A 24990-nucleotide genomic window follows, 5' to 3' on the forward strand; every position below is an offset into this window, starting at 1 on the left:
ACCTGTGCGGTAGTCTGATCCAAATACCATTTCACTTCATGCCTCTGGCATCAGTAGGACTTGTTCTTATTTCACATTATTTACTTTTACTACCATATTTAATGAATGTGTGTTGCATAACAGAGCGTATATGATCATTTAAGAATATGCTAAGAGGGATGCTACGAATAGTGTCTTAAAATGCAACTAAATATCTGTTCATAATTGTGTGTTAACGTAAATCTGCACTATTGCAATTTGTGTAAGATCATTTAAAAAAGGATACGAAAGTAAAGGCGCTGGACAGTCCCCACCACATCGACATGCTTTCTTAAGAGAAGTTATTTAGGTACAAATTTCTCTGGTAAAGGTTTTGTTGTGATTTTGATCGGTGTGTGGTAGCTACCTAGGAAGAACAAATCATAATGACGTAAGTATTTCATTTTTATTTGTGCATTGTTACAGTCAATTGTATGAAACTGTTGACACCAAAATTTACAATTTTTTTAAAACTTTTTATGCAACAATTTTTTTAGTTAATATTAACATCCTGCATTAGATCGGAATTACTAAAATTTATAGATTTAACAGCAAGTAGAAACTCAGTTTATTGCAACTAGCTCTAAGCTCTCACAGACCTTTTCCCAGATAATTTCCGCTAATGACAAGATTTGTGTGTTACCTATTATGAAAGTGGTCGCATTCTAGCGGAGACAGGCAGTGTAATTTTTAAATCGTTAATAGACATTCACGTAATACCAATTATGTTGCATTTAATACAAAAAGACTGCAAGTTCTAAAATGAAAAATGTGATTTAGAAATCAACAGTGAATTTGTAATTATTACTCCTATTAACTTAAGCTATTTATACATTGGAAAAAACGTTTATTACATGACAATTTCATTGATTTGTTTTCTGCCACTTACTCCGAATTGTATGTAAATAATACATGTTTATAAAAGTAGCCTCAGAATTTAAGTTGCATTTTTTTTGTGTCAAAGTCATGCAGAGATTGCAAAGACGAAGTGTAGTTTAAAAGCAGTCATCAGAAAATAAAAATGTGTAACCACCGTTGACTGCAAAAATCATTAAAGTGTAAAACGGTAGTGGTTGTCGCAACAAAACAGCCATTTCAGCTTTTTTAAAACCTTCAGATTTTGTTACTACACATAAATTTCTTCCGTCTTTTATTGTTTAATTTAATTGACCTGAAGAGAAATTATCTGAATTATATAATGTGGTATTAAATTGTTATCAAATGATATTTAATTTCATAACAGGTGGTTATGTTTTTGTGTGCACGTTTTAATCACTCAACTGTATCGCGAATTTAAAGCTCAAAAAAGATGGCCCACTAACAAGATTTTGACCTAGACCTTTACCTCACAACATGTAAAACTACTAATAAGAATTTCAAATATATTTTTTCAAGTTTCGTGGTCAATGATCATGAAAGAGAAAGTTTACCACGATTAAAAAAATGTAGGTTTTCAATTAAGATTTTTGCTAATTTGGCTTGGTGGTAGTACGACGTCGACGCATTAAAAAAGTGAAAAAGAATTTTTCATTAATCTAAAAGCGATGTTTATTGGCGACATAAACGACGAACGTGCTTCAGTATGTGTAAAAAAAGTTAATGAATCTTTCTTTTAATCTTTTACGCTTAAAATTGATTTAAACAATGGTCATAAACACTTTCTCCTACAAATCTATGCTTTCCAAAATTGAGTATTTGCATGTGAAGCCTACGCTGTTGGTTTGTTATAATTTTATAAGTAGATAAGTCTATTGTTCGACAGTTAATGATGCAGTCACAATTTAATAACATGTAAAATTTAAAGAAAGTGTTGTCACCTTTAAAGCAGACAATTTTGTAACAATGGGTGTGGATTCCGGACTCCAGAGAGAGTGGTCCACATAATACTCATGAATGAAAATTCATGATAATAAATTAGTGACTGTAGATTGTTACATAACTCTTAAATCATTAAAAATTCCATAAATATAGAGAAGGGAACATCTCGTACAACAAATATCATTTCTTAATTATTAACTGAGGGTCTACATAAACATAACGGGGACGTCAGTTTTTATTTTTACTTCTCGAGCGGTAGCTAAGGAAGTACTGTAACAGGTTAATCTTAACGAATGCTTAATTAATTTCATGTATTCTCGATATTTAGCAACTTTTATAGAAATGTCGATCTCTCTTTTCCTTCTCACTGACGTGTTGTTGGTCATTTTATTAGACAGATCACTCCCAAAGCTATGAATTGATTACTGGGTAAAAGGCTAATTAAAATTATTCTGTTCATCGTCATCTGTACTTCAGAGGCGAGGTAAATTCTGTTTAAAGAATTTCAACCCAATTTTTCTGAACTGTGCAAACTCAGGTATTTTAGGAGTGCTCTTTTATCTAGTGAAATGATTGACTGAATGTTCATATACAAACATTCTTAATATTTCAAAATACATATTTTTCATCTATTAGAAAACAATAAAAATGCACTTTTATAACTGAAAAAAGAACTAACTGAAATAGAGTGCAATGCAATTAATTTTTTGCCCGTTGTTTAACCGCAAAAATATAGCTATACTTAATTTTGCAATAAATAATAATTAAATTATTTAAGACTGTTCACTAGCATCCACTTTCTACAAAAGTAGAATGTAGGTAGACAAGCTAAACGTAAAAAGCAAGGATTTCATTGTAGAGGAAAATCATCAAGTTCAAATGTCAAACCCGTGTGATTGTAAAAACCTAACTGCATTCTCCAGATGGTACAAAACGATCCAAGACACTACATATGTTTATTGTAAATTAATTATTCAACAAAATCTACACTTCTTTATTTAATCATGAAATGAATAATTAAGAAATATTTTAATTGCACATTTTTAGCAAATACAATACACTTTTTGAGTTATTTTTCCAGTGCGGTGTTACATATTGAATGTGTATGTGATATTTTACGTTTTTGTATAAGGGTTATCTTTGAAAAATGAATTAAAATTTATTTAGTCCCCTGGAAAGCTAATGTCGCCATTACAAAAAAGTAAACACGCCTTTAGATGGGAGATACTTACATAAAAGTTCTTTACTTGATAAATATGATTGGAAAAAAATCAGCGAACCGATTTATTTTACCGACTGTTATGTCAGCAAAAGCTTATACAATTTCTATAAGATTCTGAGAAACGTTGCAATTGGTTTATTTGTTTTACAATAGGTGAAGGTCTCCCCGGGTAAGCGAATTTACTGCAGCCTACTATGATGGATTTGTAAAAATAACCACACTATATTTTTTGCCGAACTTTATTCAGTCCATCATGGAGCAGATCAGAGCATAAGTAATAAATTTTGGTTAACATATAAACCGATTTATTTTATGAATTAGTTCAAAAATAACAAATTTTCGGAAAACTACCTTACAATTTTTTTTAATAAATCATAAAATTTGATGGAATTTTATTTTTTAATGATACCCGTCTACAAGTTCACATAAAAATAGAGTAGATTATGAAACTATAGGTAAATAAAGAGTATAAAAGGGCACAGGTCATTTTTTATTTGGTTACTTTGCAAAATTTTTAGATGATATCAAGATGATGTCAGACAATTTTGAATTCTTTACCAAAAACCCTAAGGCTAAGTTAATATACCATAGGTAAATGAGCACAGTATTTTACACCCTTTAAATAAATAAAATTTACTAAATAAGTTTTGAGATAACGTTATCACGTTTTTGGTGAACATTTTCTCTATTCCATATTCTAAAAAAAACCTAAGAGTTTACAGCAATGTCTACAAAATATGTTTAAAATACATCTAAAATTCCAAAACAAAATATGTATAGTTTCGGAGATTGCTTACTTGCTGCCAACGGACGACAGATAGACGGAAACGGGAGCCCTATTTTTAATATTGTAGGAGCTACGAAACGTCTCGAGAAGTAAAAAACTTATTTTATACATAAATCACCAAGAGCCACAAAACGGATGGATTAACATTAATGAAGTTATAAATACTAATTCACAGGAATCCAAAGTTTATTTAAAGTCTTAACAAAAAAATTAAATGTTGATATATTTTAAGGTTTAGTATACGTACTTAAATTAGTGACTACGTAGAAGTCAACTAAGATTTGAATTTCTATTCACCTTTTACGTCCTTATGGCGCGACTACTTTGATATTTATTAGATATCTAGCACTTCCAGTGCAAAATAACAAGAGTAAAAGTTGTGTCGAACCCAAAAGAAAAATAATTGTGGAAAAACTTTTTAAGGTAAAATATCCTGCATTTTTTGAACACTTATATAGAAATAAGTGTAGATACAGACAGCTATCTTTCCAGTGAAAGCCATCATGAATAAAATCGGCACCACATCTGTACCACTTTACTGATTTACCTCTATACACCAACACTAATAGTTGCCGGAATAACTTTCACTAAAATATTGCATTTTAAGTTATTTTTTAGATTTAACTTAATACGCTTATTACCTTACCCAATTTTCTAAGTTTATACAAATCGACAGAAATTTCTCTTTAATTCGTCTCACTACAGTATTGTACAACAAATTTAAATCCTTACAATAAAATTACTAAAGTACATAGAAACACGCAACAATCTGTTTATAGTCAGTTAAAAATTATATAAAAATGTAGAATTAGTTCGAGTGCTAAGTGCATTTAAAACAAAGTCATTATTTTTCATACTCCAGTTAGCAATGAATACAAACACCACAATTAACACGGTCTAGGCAATCTTTAATGATAATCAGATCCGCAATAAACATAATCCACTGCATAACAGAGTACTGCTAAAGTGCATCCACGCAGTAGCAAACAATGTTGAAGTATCCACCCGAATAATTTTTATCACACGCTCTATTTGTTTCAGGAATTTCTATTTAACGGCAAGCTTGTTATTAACAGTCGTACAATTTATTCATGGTCTGCCGAGAACTCCAGTCACAGAATTACCAAATTATCCCAGATATACGGAATCAGCTAAATCCCACCGGAGTTTTACCCCCAAGGCACCTTCACCATTTACGTCAGCAGTAGAGTACAATGATGCCACTGCCGCGGCAACACAGCGTGGCCCAAATTACATTCAAAATCCCTATCTTTATCAAAATGTAATTCCTATTAAACAAAAAGTTCAACAAGTGGGAAGGCCTGGGAAAACCGGACCACAACAATTTGCAAACCCAGAGGAGCCCCTTACTGAGGTAAAATTTAACTCGAAAAAAATCGTCTTGTAAAAGTAAAAGTAACGAATTGTAGAAAGAACGCAAAGAACTCGAAGAAGAAGAAGAAATTGAAGAACCTGATCGTCTGAGTGTTTTGCTGCCGCAATCCAAGTTTAATTGCGCAAGTAAAAACACAGGGTATTATGCGGATGAAGAATTAGGTTGCGAGGTGTTCCATTACTGTCAAGATAATGCCAAACATTCTTGGATTTGTCCTGAAGGGTTTACTTTCCATCAGGTAAAAGCAGATACAGAAAAATATTTTTGTTTTGACTGCTATTATTTTTGCTGATAAGGTCCATCTAATTTGTATGCCTCCTGGTGGTGATAACATCTGTGAAAAATCTTCACAGTTTCATTTTGTTAACGAATATCTCTACAAACCAGTTAATTTGGAAGAATATCAACAAAAACCCAATATCTCGTTACGTTATTCTGAAAGATTTTACCCCGAAAACTACTACGACGAAGGAGAAAATGAACAAGACGATCGTCAAACAGTTCAACATAGGAATTCAGTACGAACCTTTTTAAATGTGTTTTCAGTCTTTTATACTGATATTTTTAGGTGCGGGTTCAACAAAACACACCTGAATCGGTAACCAGAGCTACATTCAGACCAGAAACTTCTCTTGGTCAAGTATTTAGGACTCCTAATGAAGTTAACATACCACTTCAGCAGAGAAGACCGCAGTATGGGACGCAAAGATTTTTCACCAAAAAATAATATGTAGTAACTTTGTTGAATATTTATCAAAAATGATACAAGACTATCGTAAGCCTGAATTAACTTAGTTATAAATTAATAGTGCGATTAGAAGATGTAATAAATGTTTGTTTTTTTCAATAAAAAATATTTTTACAAAATAATATCTCTGATCTAGTTATTTTCACATGTGGCAAGCAGAGAATTGGCCTCGTTTCACTATTACTAGCACCAGCTGGATTATTATCTCGGTAATTTACGTCAGTGCATGTGCATGCAGTTCTCTCATAAATTATGAAATAAATTCCATAAAATTACACACATAAACATCTGAGAAAAAATGGTATTCACCTATTCACCTATTCTCGTTGCGCTTGCAAAAGTTGTGACGTCACTATTTTTTTTAGGAGGGTTATTAAGCTCTATTAAGAATTAACAAAACCTAATTTAGATTACTATATCGCATTAACAAAATATATAGTATTTTGGTAAATAAGGTACAACAGAAGTAAAAAAGCTCGAGAATTACTTATTATTGTTTAGTAATGTTGAAAAAAAAAGATCAAACAAAGTTTTTATAGCAGAAAAAAAATCCTGCATCAAAATAATTTTGTAATTCATGTTAAACTTTAGACCAATATTTTGCACAACTTAATTATTGTGACTGCAAAAAATAATACTATACCGACATAAATTGCTCCTTCCTCTTTCAAAATCATCAAAAACCCTCGGGAAATAATGTGTAATAAAGCAGCAATTAGTTTTTTCCGCAAGCGCTGAAAGTTGCTGTTTTACCATTTATTCTTATTAAATTAGTTGTCGTCATTTCTTCCCGATTTTAGCGATCAGCCTTAAGTGACGCTCAAATCCTGCATCGTTTCACTTAATTTTGCTTATACAAAATATTATTGTTCGCTTTTAAAACTTCTGAAATCAGAAATAAAGCTTTAAGTACATAAATATTTGGTTTAACAAATAAAAAAAAAGTCGACTTCCCTCGCCCTTGAAGTATAATCGGACAAATCCAGCTCTTTAAAAAATATATAAAATTTGATTTTACGATTTTCGTTTTGTGATAACCTCTGTAAAGTAAAAATCAGTGGCGTAAATAATTCCCCGCAACCCCTGCGCCTTGGAATAATGTAATAGTTATTTATGTATTAAGGGCATAATCAGGGAGATTGTGGCACGAGGGAATGTTTAAAGCCCGACGAAGGAGGGCTTTTAATTTCCTGAGTGCCACAATCGACAATTATGCACGTGGTACATACAACGTTTTATTCTATTTTAGTTTATAAACTATTTTTAACGAAATATTGAGTATTTTCGGCAAGACTGTGTGAATTGTGCCGATGCGAATTTTAATACATAGCTGGCTATTATTTTGATGTTGTTATGGATACCACGTTGATTATTTGATAATTCGTTTTTCAAAATGTAAATTAAAGAAGCGGAAAACGTTTATTCAAACGAAAGTTTAGAAGAATTTGAAGTCGGTCAGGTAATGATTTGATAAAATATTGTTTTTCCAACTTAAGAAAAACGTTGAATATCGAAGCGTGTTTGAATAATTAATTGATTAGAGTAAATGAACAATCAATTGTTGCTTAGCAATTTTTGACAGATTTGTGCTAAAAAGGCCAATTTAAGCCCGCATTTGGGTGCTTATAAATAAGATTATGGTTCTAAAATAGAATAAAGACACGTATATCAACTTGGGTTGGTGCAATGCTAAAAATAACAGCATTATATTCCCAAAATTTTATGGGAAAATGGAGTGAGCTCTTCTTGATTTATAAATTAATAAAATCAATTGACTGATTCATTAGTTTTTTTGAGTCACTCTATATAAGAAAATCTAAGAGATACGAATGCATTTATAAATTACAAGTATAGACTGATCATATTTTGCACATTTTAGATAGGATTTATTCGGCAAAATTTTGAGATGACTTCATCAATTTTTGGGGTTGATAAACAGATATATTTTGATTAAAAAGTCACTATGCTTACAATAACTTCAAAACGTCTACAAGATTTCAGAGTATTCAGTTTTCCAATTCTTGATTTAATCAATAAAACAAATTGACTTCGTCATTAATTTTTTTGAGACACCTGTATAAGCAAATCTAAAAAATATTAAAGCAATGATGAATCACAAGTATAAACTCATTATATTTTGCACATTTAAGATAGGATTTATTTAGCAATATTTTGAGGTGACGTCACCAATTTTTTAGGGGGGAAGAGTAAATACATTTTGATCAAAAATTATCCATAGTTATGATAACTTTAAAACACTCCAAGATTTCAAAGCATTCCTGATCTGCTGGGATTATTATGCCTGGTTCCTCCCCACAAAGAGAAGATTAATAACCCAGTAGAGAGTTAAAATCTAAAACGAGTTTAGCACAGAACTTGTTAAAAAATCAGGTAACCATAATATACATAAGCTCTTCATCATTTTAAGGGTGAGCTAAAGCATATTCCAGCATAGGGAAATACATATAAACTTCTGCCCAAGTTTTTGCCAAAAGTATACGTCCCATTGTAATAAACTTCACACCATTGAAATGAGCGTAAAAAACCCTGCCCAGACTGCTTTTCCGTTTTTTAAATTTTGTTTAGCTTTCGCTATTTATGGATCAATTTTAAATTTTGAAAAGGTACATTAGTAGAAATTGTATTAAAAAATCCATTGCGCTTTAGAGAAATAAAATATCTTAATAAATAATTGAGTAAATAGGGGCAGAATATTTAAAATTTGTGGTCAAACAAACTTTAGCCATTTTTCTGGTCCAGTCAAATCTATAACAGGTAACCGATAATAATATACCGACAATGAAATTTTATGAGAATGTCCACTCTCTAAGGTGTTCTAAATTTAATCTGTAAGTCACAACGCCAAGTAAGAGGCAATTAAAGACAGATTTTTAAGTTTACATTATCTTGTAGCCCCCTTCTAAGTATTAGGGAGCACCCTTTTTATTAAAAATTAAAAGATTTGCGTCCGCAGGTATCCGTGGACTAATATTTACGATACATTTACACGTAGCCAATAAAATATTTTGAAATCTCCGACCAATGCAAATTTTTGTTTAAAAGTTGTTGCAGTTGGCATCGAACTTTTATTTGTAACTAGAGTGGAATGAAATTAAGCGCAAAATAATTGGCTCTTCAGTTTTTGATAAAATATGTAACATGTTGCCCCACAACAATTCTACCTAGCGCCGCAGTGGAAAGGATGTTTAGTTTTTAAGACAAAACCTCATACTTTAGCTGACAAAAATTTTGTATATCAGTTTTTATTGAAGTTAAATTATGAATAGAGTCCTCTGAGTGAAGTATTTCTTTGTTTTATTTTATTTACTGATGTGAATATATAACAAATGCGTTAGTAAAATAAATCACTGACTGCCTTTTCCATTCTAACATGTTTTTTTTGACCCTTTGAACCCATACAACAAATATCTAAAATTGTGTAATTGTAATGCATTACTTTTTAAAAGTAAGTGTTCAGTAAATCATAGACCCAAAATTTGTAGATTAATTATTTTTAAATATAAAGTACTTGATTTTTGATTTTACCTCGATAGGATTTAAATAACGTCATCAAGTTTTCAATTTCTACTAAAAATACAGGATTGCCAACAGAGTCAATCAATTCAAATCATGCGGTACTTCCGGAGATTATCAGTCTAATGAAATTGGAAAAACGGCGACCTACTTTTTCATACTCTATTCTCTACTAAAGATGATGAAACGTTAAAAACATGGCAATTTACGATATTAAAAAAGTACAAATGTTCATTGTGAATTAAAAGCAACTTGGCAAAAATTGAAAATCGAAATACATTTCTAAAAAAACATTTCTTCGGCGCCGTGAGATTTCGAGTCGAACAAACTAGAGATGGGAACTATCGTTACTTTGGTGTACTCGTACGTATTCGTTACTTTTTAAAAAATTAATCGTTATTTATAATCGTTACTTCGGGTATTGATTACTCAGTGAAACTCGCTTTGGTATGGTTTTATTGCGGTATGAAAATATCTAATAATTTCTAGAATACAAAAAATATATTTAAATCGTAAAAAAATACAAAAATAAATCAAATATTACATAGAATAAAAAAAAAACAAAAACAAAAATACTTACTTTATCAATCTATTATTATTTAGTAACTTTAGTTACTTCATTAAATTTTTGTTAGAGAGTAATCCAACGTTTGGCCCGAAGGCCCGAAGTAACAAAAGGCCATATTATTTTTAACATATTGCTTTTTCTATATTCAACATTCAACTCAAGTTGAAAGCGAAGTGTTAGTAAATAAAAGTAAGGGTATTTGATTTATAGGTATCATTTTAGGAGGTCGGTAATTTTCGGTATTTCGGCAATCGGTTCTTGATTCCTCAGTATTTGAATCCAGAATGCATACTCGAAATCACGAAATGGTCAGTAATCATTGACGAATAGTAACGATTACTTTTCAACTTCGATACTCGGTAGTTCGGGTCTCATCGTGTACCGAATACTTTGTAACGAATAGTTACTATCCGTCCCACCTCTAGAACAAACTACGACCGGATGGAAATGTCAGTTGTCAAAATAAAAATCAAAATATAACCTAAAAATTTGTTGTATAAATTGAGTGCACTAGGAAATAGGAATTGTTAAAAACAATGCAATGTTTGCATGTAAATATAAGACAAGCAACATTCATAGTTCTGTCCATAATAATTAATAACATCAACATTATTCAAATGGGTTGGTACTTCCATAGCTCACTACCCTACTGACATTTCATTTAAATTGTTAACATTTCAGCTGATAAACCCGAAAAAGATGTTAATAGTAGTAACGAGGGAACGCGCACTTCAACTGCTCTTCCAGCTTTTGTAACAGTTGTATGACAAATACTAAAATTGTATTAATTAAAACACACATTCTTCTAGGAAATTGATGAAAGGTGTCGGGCAGATGATGTAAAGTGTAAAGACTTACATCCACAATGTTTGAAATGTGATTTTAATATGTCGTGCATCTATGGTGAACTAATAACTACAAAATGTGAAACGATAGACCCCAAAATAAATTGTTCAGGTGATAAAACTTTTACAAAAACGTTGATTTGTCGTTATTGCTATCAAACTGAACCATGGGAACATACATGTTTCTTGAGGGCGGACTGCAACTCAGTCGCTTCTCCGAGGGTATATTATCCAACGAATTGTACAGTTAGAGATGATTTACTCTGTTTAGGTAAGGATTTTTCTAAATGTAACTGTTTGTCTAAGGTTTAAAATTTAAGGTAATCGAACATTTACCAAAAACGTGATGTGCAATTGGACTGGTGGTTACCGCTGGACGACTGCTTTAATTTTAAGTATCACATTAGGAGGCTTTGGAGCTGATAGGTTTTATCTAGGTCATTGGCAAGAGGGAATAGGAAAGTTGTTTAGTTTTGGAGGATTAGGCGTTTGGACAATCATTGATGTTATTCTCATTTCACTGCACTATTTAGGACCTGCAGATGGGTCTCTTTACATTTAGGCGAATTCTCTTTATTTTACAAATACGTTTTATAATAATAACACTGTTACTTAAAGTTACATTTTTATTATTTATTACAATGGACTAAATAGTGGTAACTTTCATGCAATATGCAGATATATGAAAATATACACAGCATGTGTACAAACATTCCATGGACTAGCTGTAATATAATACAAATAGCTTAAATAGGTAAAAAAATACTGCCAATAGTAGGAACACAATCGAGCACATTTAACAAATTAATTTTATTTCATCCAGTAAATATTCATTTAAATCTGCGTCGGTCATTTCTTCCATTTCTTTTTGCGATACCTAAAAATTTAATTGATTGCATACTTATTTTCAAAACGTAGAAAAAAAATACCACTAAAACTCCTTCTTCTGAACGATCTAACAGTCTTAATTTCAGGGCCATTAACCCCACAGGTACATCTTCTTCAATGTTTTTTATTCGAGTATAATCATCTAACACCTCTACATGTACAGCTTTGCTTAATTCATTTTTATACCCCGTAATTCCAACAATATTTAAATATGGAATGTCCTGACTTAATTCGAATTTACTTAAATCTAATTTGCTTCGTATCCCTTGTAAATTATTCAACAGTCTTTGCATAAGCGGCCTCTTGTGCAGTTGATATGTTGAAAAGTTATTAGGATTTTCAACTGGTTTTCTTCTTAATGTTTTCCATAAGTCTGGGTTTTCACTATGGATTGCGTGCAACAAGAGATTCAGTCTTAAATTCGTTTTGGGATTAGCAGCTGTAAATCAACGTTTTCATTACGATTCTCCAAAAAATCTAACAAATACTCACTTAGTAGATGCCATTTGTTATTATTAAATATATAAGGCACAAGTTCATTGGCGTGATAATTGAGAATCCATAGATATAAAGTTATATCCACTAGCGAATCTACATCTCCTACAAGTTCGCCAACTCTTATGCGTTCCATTATTTTTGGCATTATCACATTTTTTATATCACCATGATTAATGAGTTTCATTTCACTAAACATGCTCATTATCCATAAAAATCTTTTAATATCCTTTGCTCTCAGTTGTTCGGTAGGATGTATCTCTTTTGAAATGAAACGGCTTTCACTGAGCTGCTCTAGGCATTTATTCGTCAAAAATTTAAAAAGTTTCTCATCGTAAAAAAAGTAATCAGCAAACAGAGCCATGATATGGCAAATCATTGTAAATGAATAGAATGTAAAAGTTTTATTAAAAAACATAGCGTAAGATATAGTATTGAGCAAATCATCATTTTGGTATCTGTTGTGTCTCAGTGTTTTAAGTAAAGTAACAAACAAAGCTGGATCATCTAGCACTGCTAAATTATTACTGATGTAGCTCCTAAGTTTTTCTAGCAGATTTTTGTTTATTATTTTTGTGCTTGTTTTAAACGTCGCGTTGCAAATTATGCACAACTCCTCACAACTCAAATTTTCTATAAATTTATGATCCATAGACCTTATGCACTGTCGGAGCATTGTTTGTGTTTCTAAATTTTTCTTTTTCAAGCCTATATAAAACATTAGTTGCAATAAATCTTTCTTGTTCAGACTAGACAATGAATCAAATAAAATTTTTATGGAGTATTTATAAAACTTAAAATCCGTCATACGATGTGGAATAATACTCATGTAAATATTTAATAATCTTAAAATATCTGTAGAACTTAAATCAGATAGCCTTACGCAACATTCAGTATCTAATTCCTTTAATACTAATAGTAGTTCGTTTCGAGTAAGATTGTGATTAGTCAAGTTGTTGGCAAATATTAGAAGCTCATTAGTTCTTAATTTATGCATCTGGTTTTGATTTTGCAGAACGGTCTTTAGTGTTTCTGATGTATACTTAGGAATATCCAATTGCTGGTCCTTCTCGGGGTTTAAATATAGCAAAATTCTACCTGTAAGGGTCTCCTGATTTGGTATGGTCACTTGTTGCTGAGTCAGTGCTCCTGCGAAATTTCTTAACTGACTCCTGCTGACTTGAAAAACAGTGCTTGAAATCAGTGACAGAGTTTTTGTTATTGCACGCATTTTAGAAGCACTTAACATAATTAGAAAATTTATAAAAATGTGTAGGTTAGAACCATTTTAACAGCTGCCAATTGACATTATTAACACATGACAGGGAGTTCAATTGCCTTTTGACGTTTGTGTATTGTTGATTGCATACATTCCAGTAAATTCCTAGGTTTTACAAATTCTTAAAATAGAAAAACACTTGTAAATTGTAAATCACAAATTAAACAACTGTGATAATGATATTCTACTACATTAAATGACAGATAAAGCACTACTATAAAATGCGATAAGGTGTTAGAAATACTTTATTTTAAAATAATACAACATGGCAGCAGGTAACATAATTGTAACTGGATTTGGTCCTTTTGGTGAGCATCGAATTAATGCTAGCTGGGAATGCGTAAAGCAGCTACCACAAGAAATAGATGGTTATAATGTAATAAAAGAAGAAATACCTGTGTCATATGATACAATTGATAAGAAAATTCAAGCATTGTGGAAAGAATTTAATCCAGAGGTAATAAGTATACATACTTAATAAACATTATTTACATTTAAAATTGTTTTATAGTTGGTTGTACATGTTGGCGTTTCAAGTATAGCAAACAAAATTACCTTAGAAACTTGTGCATATAAGGAAGGGTATAATAGGAGGGATGTTCATGGAAATTACCCTAAAAATGGAACTCAGTGTTCAGCAGATTGTTGTGAAAACTGTATTCAAGTAGGAGTTAATGTTAATGATATTTCTAATCACTTGAATGCTACTAAATCAGTCAAAGCATGTGTATCTGTTGATGCTGGAAGGTAAAATTAATAATTATAGATCTGTTTAATATTTATGTATCTATTTTAGGTATCTTTGTGAATATGTATTATTTACGTCATTGAGTGTGGATAAGGATAAAGCAATGTTCATCCACGTACCTCCACTGGGAAAACCTTATACAGAACAAGAACTTGCAGATGGTGTTTTAGAAGTTATTCGATGCGCTTTGAGGCAGCGAAAACAAAAATAATATAACGTCTTTAAATGTATTTTTATTGTAATAATACTCACATATTAACTATTGCAGCAATATACAAATCTTTAGTACCTAACAAAAATGAAATTATGATTTTAAAAAATCCGCCCACTAGGAATTTAGGGATAAATAGTGATGAATCACTAAATTTATTGAAAACTAAAAGTCCCTAGAAATCGCGCCAAAATAAACTGTCAACAGGTAGAACACAGGGCACAGGTGGTCTTTCGGTTGTAAGACATTTATTCGCTAAAAGTTGACGTGCTTCAAGTATAGTGTGTGACTCAGGTGTGAATAAACGTTGACGAAATGTCTGCAAGAAAATCTCAGCGGTTGTTACAAGCACGGAATAATACTCCAAGTCCAGCAACAGCACGCCAGACCAATACTTACACTTCACGTTTAAGAAATTCTGTTAAACGTAATTTAAATAGTTCCTTTGGAGCAATCGAGGAAGAAGACTCCATTTCCCCTCGAAAACAACAAAGAAATCATGATAGTATTACAAATAAGACTGACGAAACACCCACAGACCTTACTTTAGTAATTAACAAAAAGTCTCTCACTTGTCGTCGCAAGTGTTATTATTACGAAACTATTTCTGACTCTGACGATGATTCACCTAAAAAAGAAGAACTGTTAGTAACAGGTAAACGGAAAATTAAGACTCCCTTAAAATATTCTGAAGATATGTATGTATCTCCTTGCAAGTCATTAAAGGTAGTTATTAATAAGTTAGAACAAACTCCTGTTAAAAACAAACTGCTGGAGAAAGACACTTTGTATGAAATTAGGACTCCAAAGACACCAAAAACTCCAAAAAACGTGGTTGCAAAGTCAACACCAAGAAGTACTATCAAATTAATTAGGGAAGGTGTTATAACTCCTAAAGTTCAATCAAGGAGTAAGGCTATTGATTCAGAAAATACGCCATTGAAACAAGCTAGAAGCCAACTACATGTTTCGTATGTGCCTTTAAATTTACCATGCAGGGAAAAAGAACATGAAGATATTTTCAAATTTCTAGAGGGAAAGCTTTTAGATAAATGTGGCGGGTAATATTTAGATTATACAATACTGTTGAGGTATTCATTAATTCATTTTAGCTGTATGTACATTTCTGGAGTACCTGGGACAGGCAAAACAGCTACTGTTACAAGTGTTATTAATAATTTAATAGCTTCCGCTAAAACAAGACATGTTCCAGAATTTCAATATGTAAATATTAATGGAATGAAATTGACTGAGCCTAGACAAGCCTATGTTGAAGTATGTGCTTACAATTCTTTTTGTGTTTATATATTACATTACCCTTTTTTTTTAGATTTTAAAGCAACTAACTGGTAAAACAGTGGTATGGGAACAAGCGCATGATATTTTGGAAGAAAAATTCACAAAAAAATCAAAGAAAATGAAGCTTCCTATAATTTTATTAGTAGATGAAGTAAGTTTAAATTTGAAAATGACAGTTTTAAGTTAACTGGTTCTTTCAGTTGGATATTATATGTACAAAAAGACAAGATGTTGTGTACAACATCCTTGACTGGCCTACAAAATCTAGTACACAATTAATTGTGATAACCATTGCTAATACAATGGACTTACCAGAAAGGTAACCATTTCATAATATACAACTTTTTTTTATTTATAAATAAATTTTTAGACTGCTGATGAATCGAGTGACAAGCCGATTAGGACTGACAAGACTTACTTTCCAAGCTTACACCCACAAACAACTTCAAGAAATAGTAACAAAACGTCTTGTTGGTACAAACAGTTTTAACCCTGATGCTGTCCAGCTAGTTGCTAGAAAAGTTGCATCGGTTTCTGGTGATGCTAGAAGAGCACTGGACATTTGTAGAAGAGCAGCTGAAATTGCTGAATCTGAAGGAGATTATACTCTGGTGGCAATGTCTCATGTGAATGAAGCATTAAAAGCAATGATCACCCAGCCTAAAGTTAAGGCTATTAAAACCTGTTCCGTTTTAGAGCAGTATGTACTCCAAGCTGTGATTTCTGAGGTGAGGTACTTGCTTTAAAATTGTATGGTGTTCTAAGTCTTTTTTGCAGGTGGGAAGAACCGGGGTTGAAGAAACTGTTTTTTCTGATGTGTACAAAATGTTAGTGTCTATTTGTGCTTTAAATGGATTTACCACGGTATCATGTACAGTTGCTTTGAGGGCTGTGGCAAGGTTAGGTGCTTGCAGACTCTTACTTGTTGATCAAAAGTGTCATGATATTGATCAAAGAATTATCTTAAATGTGAGTTCTGACGATGTATATTATGCACTAAAGGAAGAATGACTATTTATTTTTAAACTAACAAAGTTTTTGTGTTTGATTTATAATGTAAAAATTTGTGATACAAAATAAAAAACAACTGCTGATTGAAGTTTGTAATGTTTGGGGATATTTGCTTTTGTAACCTTGGTTTCTTAGACACGATGGAACTAAAAACTAACCTTCAAAAAGTGATAGGCGGAAACGTCATAATTGTCAAAACCGTGTTTGAAACGTTCAAAAAAAGTGAATTATTTACAATCAAGAGTTAATTGAAGGTAGTTAAATTATTGTACAAGTGTTTTTTTGTGTAAAGGTAAGTTTTAACAAATAATTTTCACATCTGTTATTTTTGGCGGAACATAAAATTTAAAGTTAATTTGTGGTAAATCAAGTGTTTTTTTTTGTCAGATTTTGTACTTCTTCGCATATTTTAACATTACCACAGTCGTTAATACAATATCATTTCGGACTAGAAATCCTGAGCAATTAACAGCTATTATTAAACTAAATTTAATAAACAAAAGGAAAAAATAAAAATTTATGATATTTGTACTTGTATAATACTGTGTACTTACTGGCTTATTGTTCATTTTAAAATTACCATTTGAAGCAAGACAAGGTTATGTACTTAAAGAGAAATCGTGCGTAACATTGTAAGGTCAAATTTATGCGTGAATATTGAAAAAAAATATTATTTATCTCGTTCATTTAGATATTCAAATCATAGTTTATTTTGGTCGGTAGTTACAGACATATCATGGCTCAGAACGCACCTTTAATTTTGCGGCTGTTAGCGTCTTCAGTGACGGCAGCCAATAGAGCAGGAAAAATTATCCGAGATATTATGACTAGAGGAGATTTAGGAATCGTTGATAAAGTAAGCAGGTAAAATTTTATTTTGAAATATTCACTGTGATATTTTACCAGGGCATCAACGATCTTCAAACAGAAGCAGATCGGTCTGCACAACGTTGTATAGTAGCTTCATTGTGTCAGCAATATCCAGATTTGACTATAATAGGTGAAGAAGAAACTAACAACCATGAAGTAAGTTTGACTTTTATAAATAACAAGTTATCTTACAAGCTGCTATTAAGGTTCCAAGTGACTGGATTGTAACAGATTATGATAAATTAGTACTGACGAAAGAATGCCCTCAGGAATATGAAAACATCAAAAAAGAAGATATTGTGGTTTGGGTAGATCCTCTAGATGGTACATCTGAATATACACAAGTAACACTACTGCAACAAAATAGTGACTTTTATGAAACTATTTGATTTAGGGATTGTTGGAACATGTAACTGTATTAGTAGGACTAGCAGTGAAAGGTAGGCCCATTGCTGGCGTCATTCATCAGCCATACTATAATTACAAAAGTGGAAATATATTAGGCCGAACAATATGGGGATTGGTAGGAGTAGGTGTTGGCGGTTTTGATCCTCAAAACGCACCTTCAGATAAATTCATTGCAACCACCACAAGATCACATTCTGATGGCACAGTTCAGAAGGCCTTAGAAGCATTGAATCCCGATGAAATTATTAGAGTGGGAGGTGCTGGGAACAAAGTAGGATAAATAGTGTGTGACAGTGGGGAATGTTTATTGAATTTGTTTTAGGTGCTGCTACTAATTGAAGGCAAAGCCCATGCCTATGTATTTGCTAGTAAAGGTTGTAAGAAGTGGGACACGTGTGCCCCAGAAGCTGTGTTGTTGGCTACAGGTGGACAGTTAACAGATATGCATGGATCCCTATATTATTATGGAAAAGACGTAGCGTGTCCCAATGTAGGAGGTGTATTTGCCACAACAAGAGGTATCAATCATGAAGTTTTACTATCAAAAATACCACAAGAAGTCAAGGATAAACTGAAATGATTTTTCTATTTTAAAACTGCGTTTCCAACTCTTTGATGTACATGTTACTAAGTCAGTTCCAGAGTAGGCAGCTGTTAACATTTTATACACCTTTTTTACATAAAATACGTGAATTCAGTTATAAATCAAGTTTATTTTTACAAAAAACTACAGGGTGCATTGATACAGCATTTATTATATGTGAACTGAATTCATAATATTTTGAAGTGGTTCACATCATTCCAGTGATTTGTTTTATACAGAAATGTGTTAGCGTTAGCAATTTTAGAAATTGATTAATTATTTGTTATTTATGTCACACTCTGTTGAAATTAGTTGAACATGTTAAAGAATGCAATAAATGTTTTAATAAAAGTTAGTAAATTTTAGGTAGCTATGTGTAAAGTGTCTATTTTCTGTAACAATAAAGTTTATTAAAAACGTTTTTGTGTTTAAATTCGCTTCCTCAAACCACATTTATTTCACCGAGATTTTGTAAAAGCAGCGGTTAAAGTCAGTTTTTAAGTTCCTCAAAGTGGCTGACAATCAAGATCAAATGTTTTTGCTTTTATTTGTTGAACTCTACCCAATAACTAAACTTTTTTTCTCCCATTGTATTGTAATCTGCATAACTCTGGTATTATTACTACAAACAAAAAACAGCGAATTCAGTAACATTACTATATAAAAATAAACTTGATATCAAAAATAGTTATATTTTATCTACAATATATTGCTTGTTTATATCCAATTGGTTTAAAGTTACATTTAAACATAATTTATCGTCTCTAAAGAATCTAGCAAATCTAGTTTCTCACAAATTATAAAATTGATCCTATATATTTTTTTCGATAATGCTTACACATTAATAAAAACAGGAATGTATTCTTAAACTATAAGTCAAGTAGTACGCTACACTGTATATTTCGCGTATTTTCTTAATAAAATGTTGTAGTACCGTCATTGGTTTTTAATGTAAAGAAATATACGCGAGACCTACTTTTTCGTACTTCAGGGGTTATAAAATGTCGAGAAAACATGAAAATACACATTCGTCGGATAGTTTTTTAATGTAATTGGCAATGGTTCTGTTTTTATCAAATTTTGTTTTATTTAGTATTAAGTAAATAATTTTGTAAAACTCAACAGTGAAAAATATAGAGGGTTAGTACAAAGTCCCGGAACGATTGAATAACTTCGTTATTTGAAAAGATTTTTTTTTTGAAATTTTGTGTGGATATACCGGGTGTCTGGAAAATGGCGGATTAACTCTTCAGTACGTTATGTACGGGGGTTTCCGGAATCCCAAAACAATAATTAAAAAATTCACACCGCACGCATTTCTTAGTAACGATGATGACTGAAATCCACCTTTTATTTTTTTAGGACACCAACTATAACAACCAGTTAATTTTAAATTAATCGTGCTACATTATTATTAATAAAGCAAGTTATGTTTCATTACTAAATAAACAAAAAAAAAAAAAAAACATGTAATAAGACATTTATAAATTATAAACAAAAACAAAACCAACAAAAGAAAAATCCATTAAAGCATATAACCAACTAAATTAATTATTATTAATATTTTAATATGGTTAAAATCGTACATTTTTACAAGGAAATATGGATTTTGCAACTATGGGGGGGAAGCCTAATTGCAAAATTGATATTTCGTTATACAAATTTTCCATTTCAAACACATTTTAAGTTTCTTGTTGTGAAAAAAAGTCTACACATTTTAAAACAAAAGGCTAAAATGTAAACCCGCCGACCCGCCCTCTCTCAATTGTGATGATTTTTTTTATTCGCCGAGAACCAAGAGGGCGGAGCTTAACTGCAAAATACTTATTTCTTTACAAGAAATTAAAAACAGGTTTTTGAGTATTGTGTTGTTCAAAGAATACTATGTATATTAAGAAAAAAAAAGCAAAATATAAACCCCACCCACCCACCCCCATCTCAATTGTGATCTTTTTTTTCTTAGAAATTTAAAACACGTTTAAAATGGTATTTTTTTTAAGGGAATTATGGATTTTGCAATTAGGCTCCGCCCCTAGTTTGCCAACGAATGAAAATTTGATTACTATTTAGATCAAGGCAAGTATGGGTAGTCTTTATTTTTTTTTCTTAATAAACACAGTATTTTTTTAAACAACACGATACTCAAAAACATTGTTTTAATTTCTCGTAGAGAAATAAGGATTTTGCATTTAAGTTCCGCCCCCTTGGCAGATGACGAATAAAAAAATCATCAGAATTGAGATAGGGTGAGTGGGCGGGGTTAATATTTTGCTTTTTTTCTAAATTTACGTAGCTATCTTCTCACAAGAAACTTAAAATATGGTTAAAATGGTACATTTTTACAAGAAAATATGGATTTTGCAATTATGGGTAGAACCTAATTGCAAAATCGATATTTCCTTATACAAGTTTTCCATTTTAAACAGGTGTCTTCTTATGAAAAGAAGTCTACACATTAAAAAAAAGGCAAAATGTAAGCCCGCCCACCCGCCCTATCTCAATTGTGATGATTTTTTTTTATTCGCCGTGAATCAAGTAAATTCGTAATGTTTCCAAATTTTGATCATTTTTTGTAAAAGTTAGTCATCAGTGCTTGCTAAGATAAAACTGATTTTGGCAATGATATACCCTCTAAGAAAAGAGCAGGTGGGTGGGCGCGGCTAGTACCTGGCAAGATAAGACTGATTTTGGTAAATGACATATCCTCTAAGAAAAGAGAGGGTGGGTGGGCGGGGCTAGTACATGCTAAGATAAGATTGATTTTAGCAAATGACATATCCTCTAAGAAATTTAATTAAATTATTATAAGAAAAGACACTAGAGGCTCCAAAGCACTTTTAAATTCTTTCCAAACAGGAATACCTAGAACTTCAAGATTGTAAAAAAAACCGGGTCCCAAAAAATATCCATGGGCTCCCAAAATAATACACCATAGGTACCTAAGAGTCTCCCGAATTAAAAAAAAGACTTTCAAATTCGTAAAAAATAAAACACTAAAATCTCAAACGATTTTTTCAAGTTCATCCAGCAACCAAACATCAGATTCCTTTAAATTTATCCGAAAATAAAACACCAAGGGACCTAAAATCAACTGCGAACATTTTAAAGGTAGGATTTTGAAAACTTTGACAATTTTTGATACGTCAAACATTTTTAACTGCTTACTCGATTGTTGCTGATTTGTACCTTCACTTTATATCAGACAAACATTGTTGTCAAATGGAATTTTGTCAAATTATTTTAAAAACAACACAACCATATCTGCGTGGTACATTCTAACTGAAGTGGTAATTAAACAATAAACATGGTCATGGGCGACAGAAATATTAACTAAAAGTTATATTACTAGTTGTGATTGTAACTCTACCAAAATGTGAGAAGGATTTTTTTAATCCGCCATTTTTCAGACACCCGGTATAGTTAAACATGGCGACTTGATTACAATATATTTCTTTTTTTTATCGCTTTCGGTTTGACACACACGGCTGCCTATTTTTTTTTTAATGGAACACCCAGATTTTTTTTACATTTTCTGATGCATAATAAAAAACAAATTTCAGAAATTATCAACATGTTCAAAATTCACAAAATCACGTCATCTTTGAAAATATGTACTATTAAAAAATGTTCAAAGTGTATGATTTTACCATATTAAGTGGTTTTTTTTTTGTGAATTTTTAGAAATAAACATGTTGATAATTTCTGAAAATAATTTTTATTCTGCTTCAGAAAATGTCAAAAAATCTGGGTGCTCCATTAAAAAAAAAAAGTAAGCGGCCCTGTCTGTCAAACTGAGAGCGCTAAAAAAGAAAAAAAAAAGTTGTAATCAAGTCGCCATATTTAACTATACATATATCCAAAGCAAATTTCTGAAAAAACTTTCAAATAACAGAGTTATTTGACAGTTCTGGGACTTTGTATTAACCTTGTATATTTCTTAAAGCACATATTATTTATTGCGTTTTGTGATTTACTAATCTGATGAGATGGCGTCTTCTAGAGTGATAAATACATAAATTTTCCATCTTTTAGTTTTTAATAAACCTTAATTCTGTTTCTATGTATTTGAAGCTTTTTCTATTGTTATACAATAATCGCTTTTTATGATAGTTTATTAAAAGTGGCTATGTTTGAAGGCTAAAGCTTGGGATTTTAACTTAAAAATAAGTTATATTATGAAACAACTAATTCGTTAGTTGGAATATGGAACAAATGTTGGGCATCAATCCAAATGTGTTGTCAACACTCAATTTACTTTAATAAATCATATAAAAACAAACTGCATCACTACCTATAACTTACAAACAGATCATTTTCTTTTCACCTTCTTCTTTTCACTTTCGTCCTTCCCTTCTTTCTTTTACCACCAGTTTCATGTTTTTTAGCGACTTTCGCGGCCTTTGGTTGTGGCAGCGTTCCTGGCCTTTTAGGTACTAACAAATGTTGCTCTACTAAATCCGCTAATTTACCTTGCTCTGCTAACATTGACAAAAATGTACAAATAAACTCATCATAATTATGTGTTCTTCTGCAGTCATCAATCTATCAAAAATAAAACCAATGTCATATTCATGTTACTTTAAATGGAAGCTTACCTTATATTTATTTTGTTTGTCATTTTCATCCTTTAAATTAATTTCACACATACAAATCTCGTTTTCTAAATTTCGTAAAAGCGCTAGTAGGTCCTGGGGCGCAAATGTATGAGGTTCCAATAGTTCTGGGTGTTTTTTCTCAGCTACTACAGTGTCACCATCGCTTGTACGAACCCGTGCTACTGCCCCATTGGGGTTACTCTTCTGATCAACACCTTCTTTTTTTACTAAACAATAAAATTTTATTTATATAAACATAACATGAGAAGTGGGCTATGTAAATAACGTACTCAGTTTCTTATTATTTTGTTCTTCATCCTGTTCTGACATCCGAATAACAACGAATCTTTTCAAGTCTCGAGACGACGGACTTGGTTGTTGCTGTTGCGCCCCCCAATTCCAAGTCTGCGTTGGTGAATTAAATGCCGACCCTACTTCTGATGAAGTGTCTGTTCCTGATGTACTTGGTGCTGGTGAAGTTTGTATAGTTAAAGGGGTTGCATAATCTAAAGGACCCAATGTTGTCACTGAACTCTTCGCCGCAGTTGACACTGGTTCTTCAGGAGCACCAGTCTGCATGGGTACATTTTCTTGCGATATCTCTCTTTCTTCCACATTATTAGTTGTATGTACAGCGTTTGCATTATCTTCCTCTTTCTTGTCTTTTTTCACTTTAACTAAGTGTTTTAAAGCATCTAGTACAATCTGCCGATTAGTTTTCAACATTTTCAATTTATGGTGAATGGCAAGTCGGCGATCTGGTACCACCGCCATTAAATTAAATCGAATTTCGCTACATTCATCACCGGCACTTATGGCAAGTCTGTCAGCAATGACCGCCCGAAACTTATCCGTCCACTGATCTCCTTCATTCCACGGTCCGTGATCAATTGGGTATGGTTTCAAGCCATCCAGTTCAAACAAACGTCCACTTATTGGTACAAAACTAACAAAATGGAATGCTTCTCCAGTAAACCGGCCTGTAGAAACCCCAGTACTTTTATCCAGCCGTCTCTTAGCCTGTGGCATTGCATGTGAATTATGTGCTTTCGCTAATTCTGGGGTATTTCCAATCGCCCATCCTTTATTTTCAGGCGACATTCCCCTTGTATGTGTTCTCAGTCTTTCTAACGTCGTACCTAAGTGCAAGTCAGCGCAGTTCAAAAGTACTGACACTAAGGCATGAGTCGCACAACTGTTAGGCACCATTTGTTGCGCAAAAAATATTTCATTTACTATTTCTTCATCACGAACAAAAACTTCGGTTTGCTCGACCACTTTTCTTCGAGAGCGTCTTTCCTCCATCCAACGAAACAGAAAAATAAAACCGTAAACAGGGCCATCTAAGGGTTTATGTATGTCGTATATTTCTTCAACTTGAACACCTTTCACTCCAAAATCTTCCAAAAGGAGCGAAAACAGTCCCGGGTCACTTTCCAGTTCGAGCCAACCTTCTGTTAGTTCTTTTATATCTACAGGCATATTGTTCTACCTACATCAACATTCAGAACTGTGAATTTTTGCAAATAGTACCGGTGGTTTAGTATTTTCGAATATTTACATAACAAAAATTAGACATCTGTCACATTTTGTGATTTGCCAGATTTCATGGTCACCACCTCTCGGATAAATGACGTAAAAACACCAACAGAGTACGGGAAGAAAAA

General features: G+C 32.1%; 7 protein-coding genes across 12 annotated transcripts; 5 read left to right on the forward strand and 2 right to left on the reverse strand.

Moving 5' to 3' along the window:
• The first annotated feature begins 303 nt into the window (after window positions 1-303).
• On the forward strand, window positions 304-6111 carry LOC135134227 (uncharacterized). The gene is made up of 5 exons (XM_064062856.1): window positions 304-409; window positions 4887-5220; window positions 5276-5479; window positions 5538-5759; window positions 5810-6111. Exons 1-5 carry the CDS (start codon window positions 405-407, stop codon window positions 5966-5968), a joined length of 924 nt encoding a protein of 307 aa, XP_063918926.1. The 5' UTR covers window positions 304-404; the 3' UTR covers window positions 5969-6111.
• A 4424-nt stretch (window positions 6112-10535) lies between these two features.
• On the forward strand, window positions 10536-11553 carry LOC135134568 (TM2 domain-containing protein almondex). Of its 2 annotated transcripts, none has more exons than XM_064063264.1 (4): window positions 10536-10712; window positions 10773-10849; window positions 10901-11207; window positions 11257-11553. In XM_064063264.1, exons 1-4 carry the CDS (start codon window positions 10628-10630, stop codon window positions 11496-11498), a joined length of 711 nt encoding a protein of 236 aa, XP_063919334.1. In that variant the 5' UTR covers window positions 10536-10627; the 3' UTR covers window positions 11499-11553. The 2 variants fall into 2 exon arrangements, with proteins under 2 accessions (XP_063919334.1, XP_063919335.1); XM_064063265.1 differs by having other exon boundaries at window positions 10773-10843.
• LOC135134565 (uncharacterized) lies at window positions 11549-13568 on the reverse strand. The gene is made up of 3 exons (XM_064063256.1): window positions 12317-13568; window positions 11866-12263; window positions 11549-11813 (listed from the first exon to the last, which is right to left on the reverse strand). Exons 1-3 carry the CDS (start codon window positions 13566-13568, stop codon window positions 11733-11735), a joined length of 1731 nt encoding a protein of 576 aa, XP_063919326.1. The 3' UTR covers window positions 11549-11732.
• A 158-nt stretch (window positions 13569-13726) lies between these two features.
• LOC135134569 (pyroglutamyl-peptidase 1) lies at window positions 13727-14625 on the forward strand. Its single transcript, XM_064063266.1, has 3 exons — window positions 13727-14055; window positions 14110-14345; window positions 14395-14625. Exons 1-3 carry the CDS (start codon window positions 13864-13866, stop codon window positions 14555-14557), a joined length of 591 nt encoding a protein of 196 aa, XP_063919336.1. The 5' UTR covers window positions 13727-13863; the 3' UTR covers window positions 14558-14625.
• Window positions 14626-14869: 244 nt separating this feature from the next.
• Window positions 14870-16985, forward strand: LOC135134563 (origin recognition complex subunit 1-like). The gene is made up of 6 exons (XM_064063255.1): window positions 14870-15618; window positions 15670-15832; window positions 15888-16007; window positions 16057-16175; window positions 16227-16584; window positions 16634-16985. Exons 1-6 carry the CDS (start codon window positions 14873-14875, stop codon window positions 16865-16867), a joined length of 1740 nt encoding a protein of 579 aa, XP_063919325.1. The 5' UTR covers window positions 14870-14872; the 3' UTR covers window positions 16868-16985.
• Window positions 15103-24930, reverse strand: Caly (calypso). 3 transcript variants are annotated; one of them, XM_064063258.1, is made up of 4 exons: window positions 23614-24930; window positions 23324-23550; window positions 23031-23270; window positions 15103-15185 (listed from the first exon to the last, which is right to left on the reverse strand). In XM_064063258.1, the coding sequence occupies exons 1-3, from the start codon at window positions 24803-24805 to the stop codon at window positions 23049-23051; spliced, it is 1641 nt and encodes a 546-aa protein (XP_063919328.1). In that variant the 5' UTR covers window positions 24806-24930; the 3' UTR covers window positions 15103-15185; window positions 23031-23048. The 3 variants fall into 3 exon arrangements, with proteins under 3 accessions (XP_063919328.1, XP_063919329.1, XP_063919327.1); XM_064063259.1 differs by lacking the exon at window positions 15103-15185 and adding an exon at window positions 19109-19350; XM_064063257.1 differs by lacking the exon at window positions 15103-15185 and having other exon boundaries at window positions 22965-23270.
• Window positions 17023-19093, forward strand: LOC135134567 (3'(2'),5'-bisphosphate nucleotidase 1). 3 transcript variants are annotated; one of them, XM_064063261.1, is made up of 6 exons: window positions 17023-17159; window positions 17591-17723; window positions 17774-17893; window positions 17944-18081; window positions 18132-18416; window positions 18468-19093. In XM_064063261.1, the coding sequence occupies exons 2-6, from the start codon at window positions 17604-17606 to the stop codon at window positions 18723-18725; spliced, it is 921 nt and encodes a 306-aa protein (XP_063919331.1). In that variant the 5' UTR covers window positions 17023-17159; window positions 17591-17603; the 3' UTR covers window positions 18726-19093. The 3 variants fall into 3 exon arrangements, with proteins under 3 accessions (XP_063919331.1, XP_063919332.1, XP_063919333.1); XM_064063262.1 differs by lacking the exon at window positions 17023-17159 and adding an exon at window positions 17420-17499 and having other exon boundaries at window positions 17559-17723; XM_064063263.1 differs by lacking the exon at window positions 17023-17159 and adding an exon at window positions 17477-17499.
• Window positions 24931-24990: the final 60 nt, after the last annotated feature.

Source organism: Zophobas morio, unplaced genomic scaffold, assembly GCF_036711695.1.
Source record: "Zophobas morio isolate AGI-343-1 ecotype UQ-CSIRO unplaced genomic scaffold, CSIRO_AGI_Zmor_V1 ptg000023l, whole genome shotgun sequence".
Classification (NCBI taxonomy): domain Eukaryota; kingdom Metazoa; phylum Arthropoda; class Insecta; order Coleoptera; family Tenebrionidae; genus Zophobas; species Zophobas morio.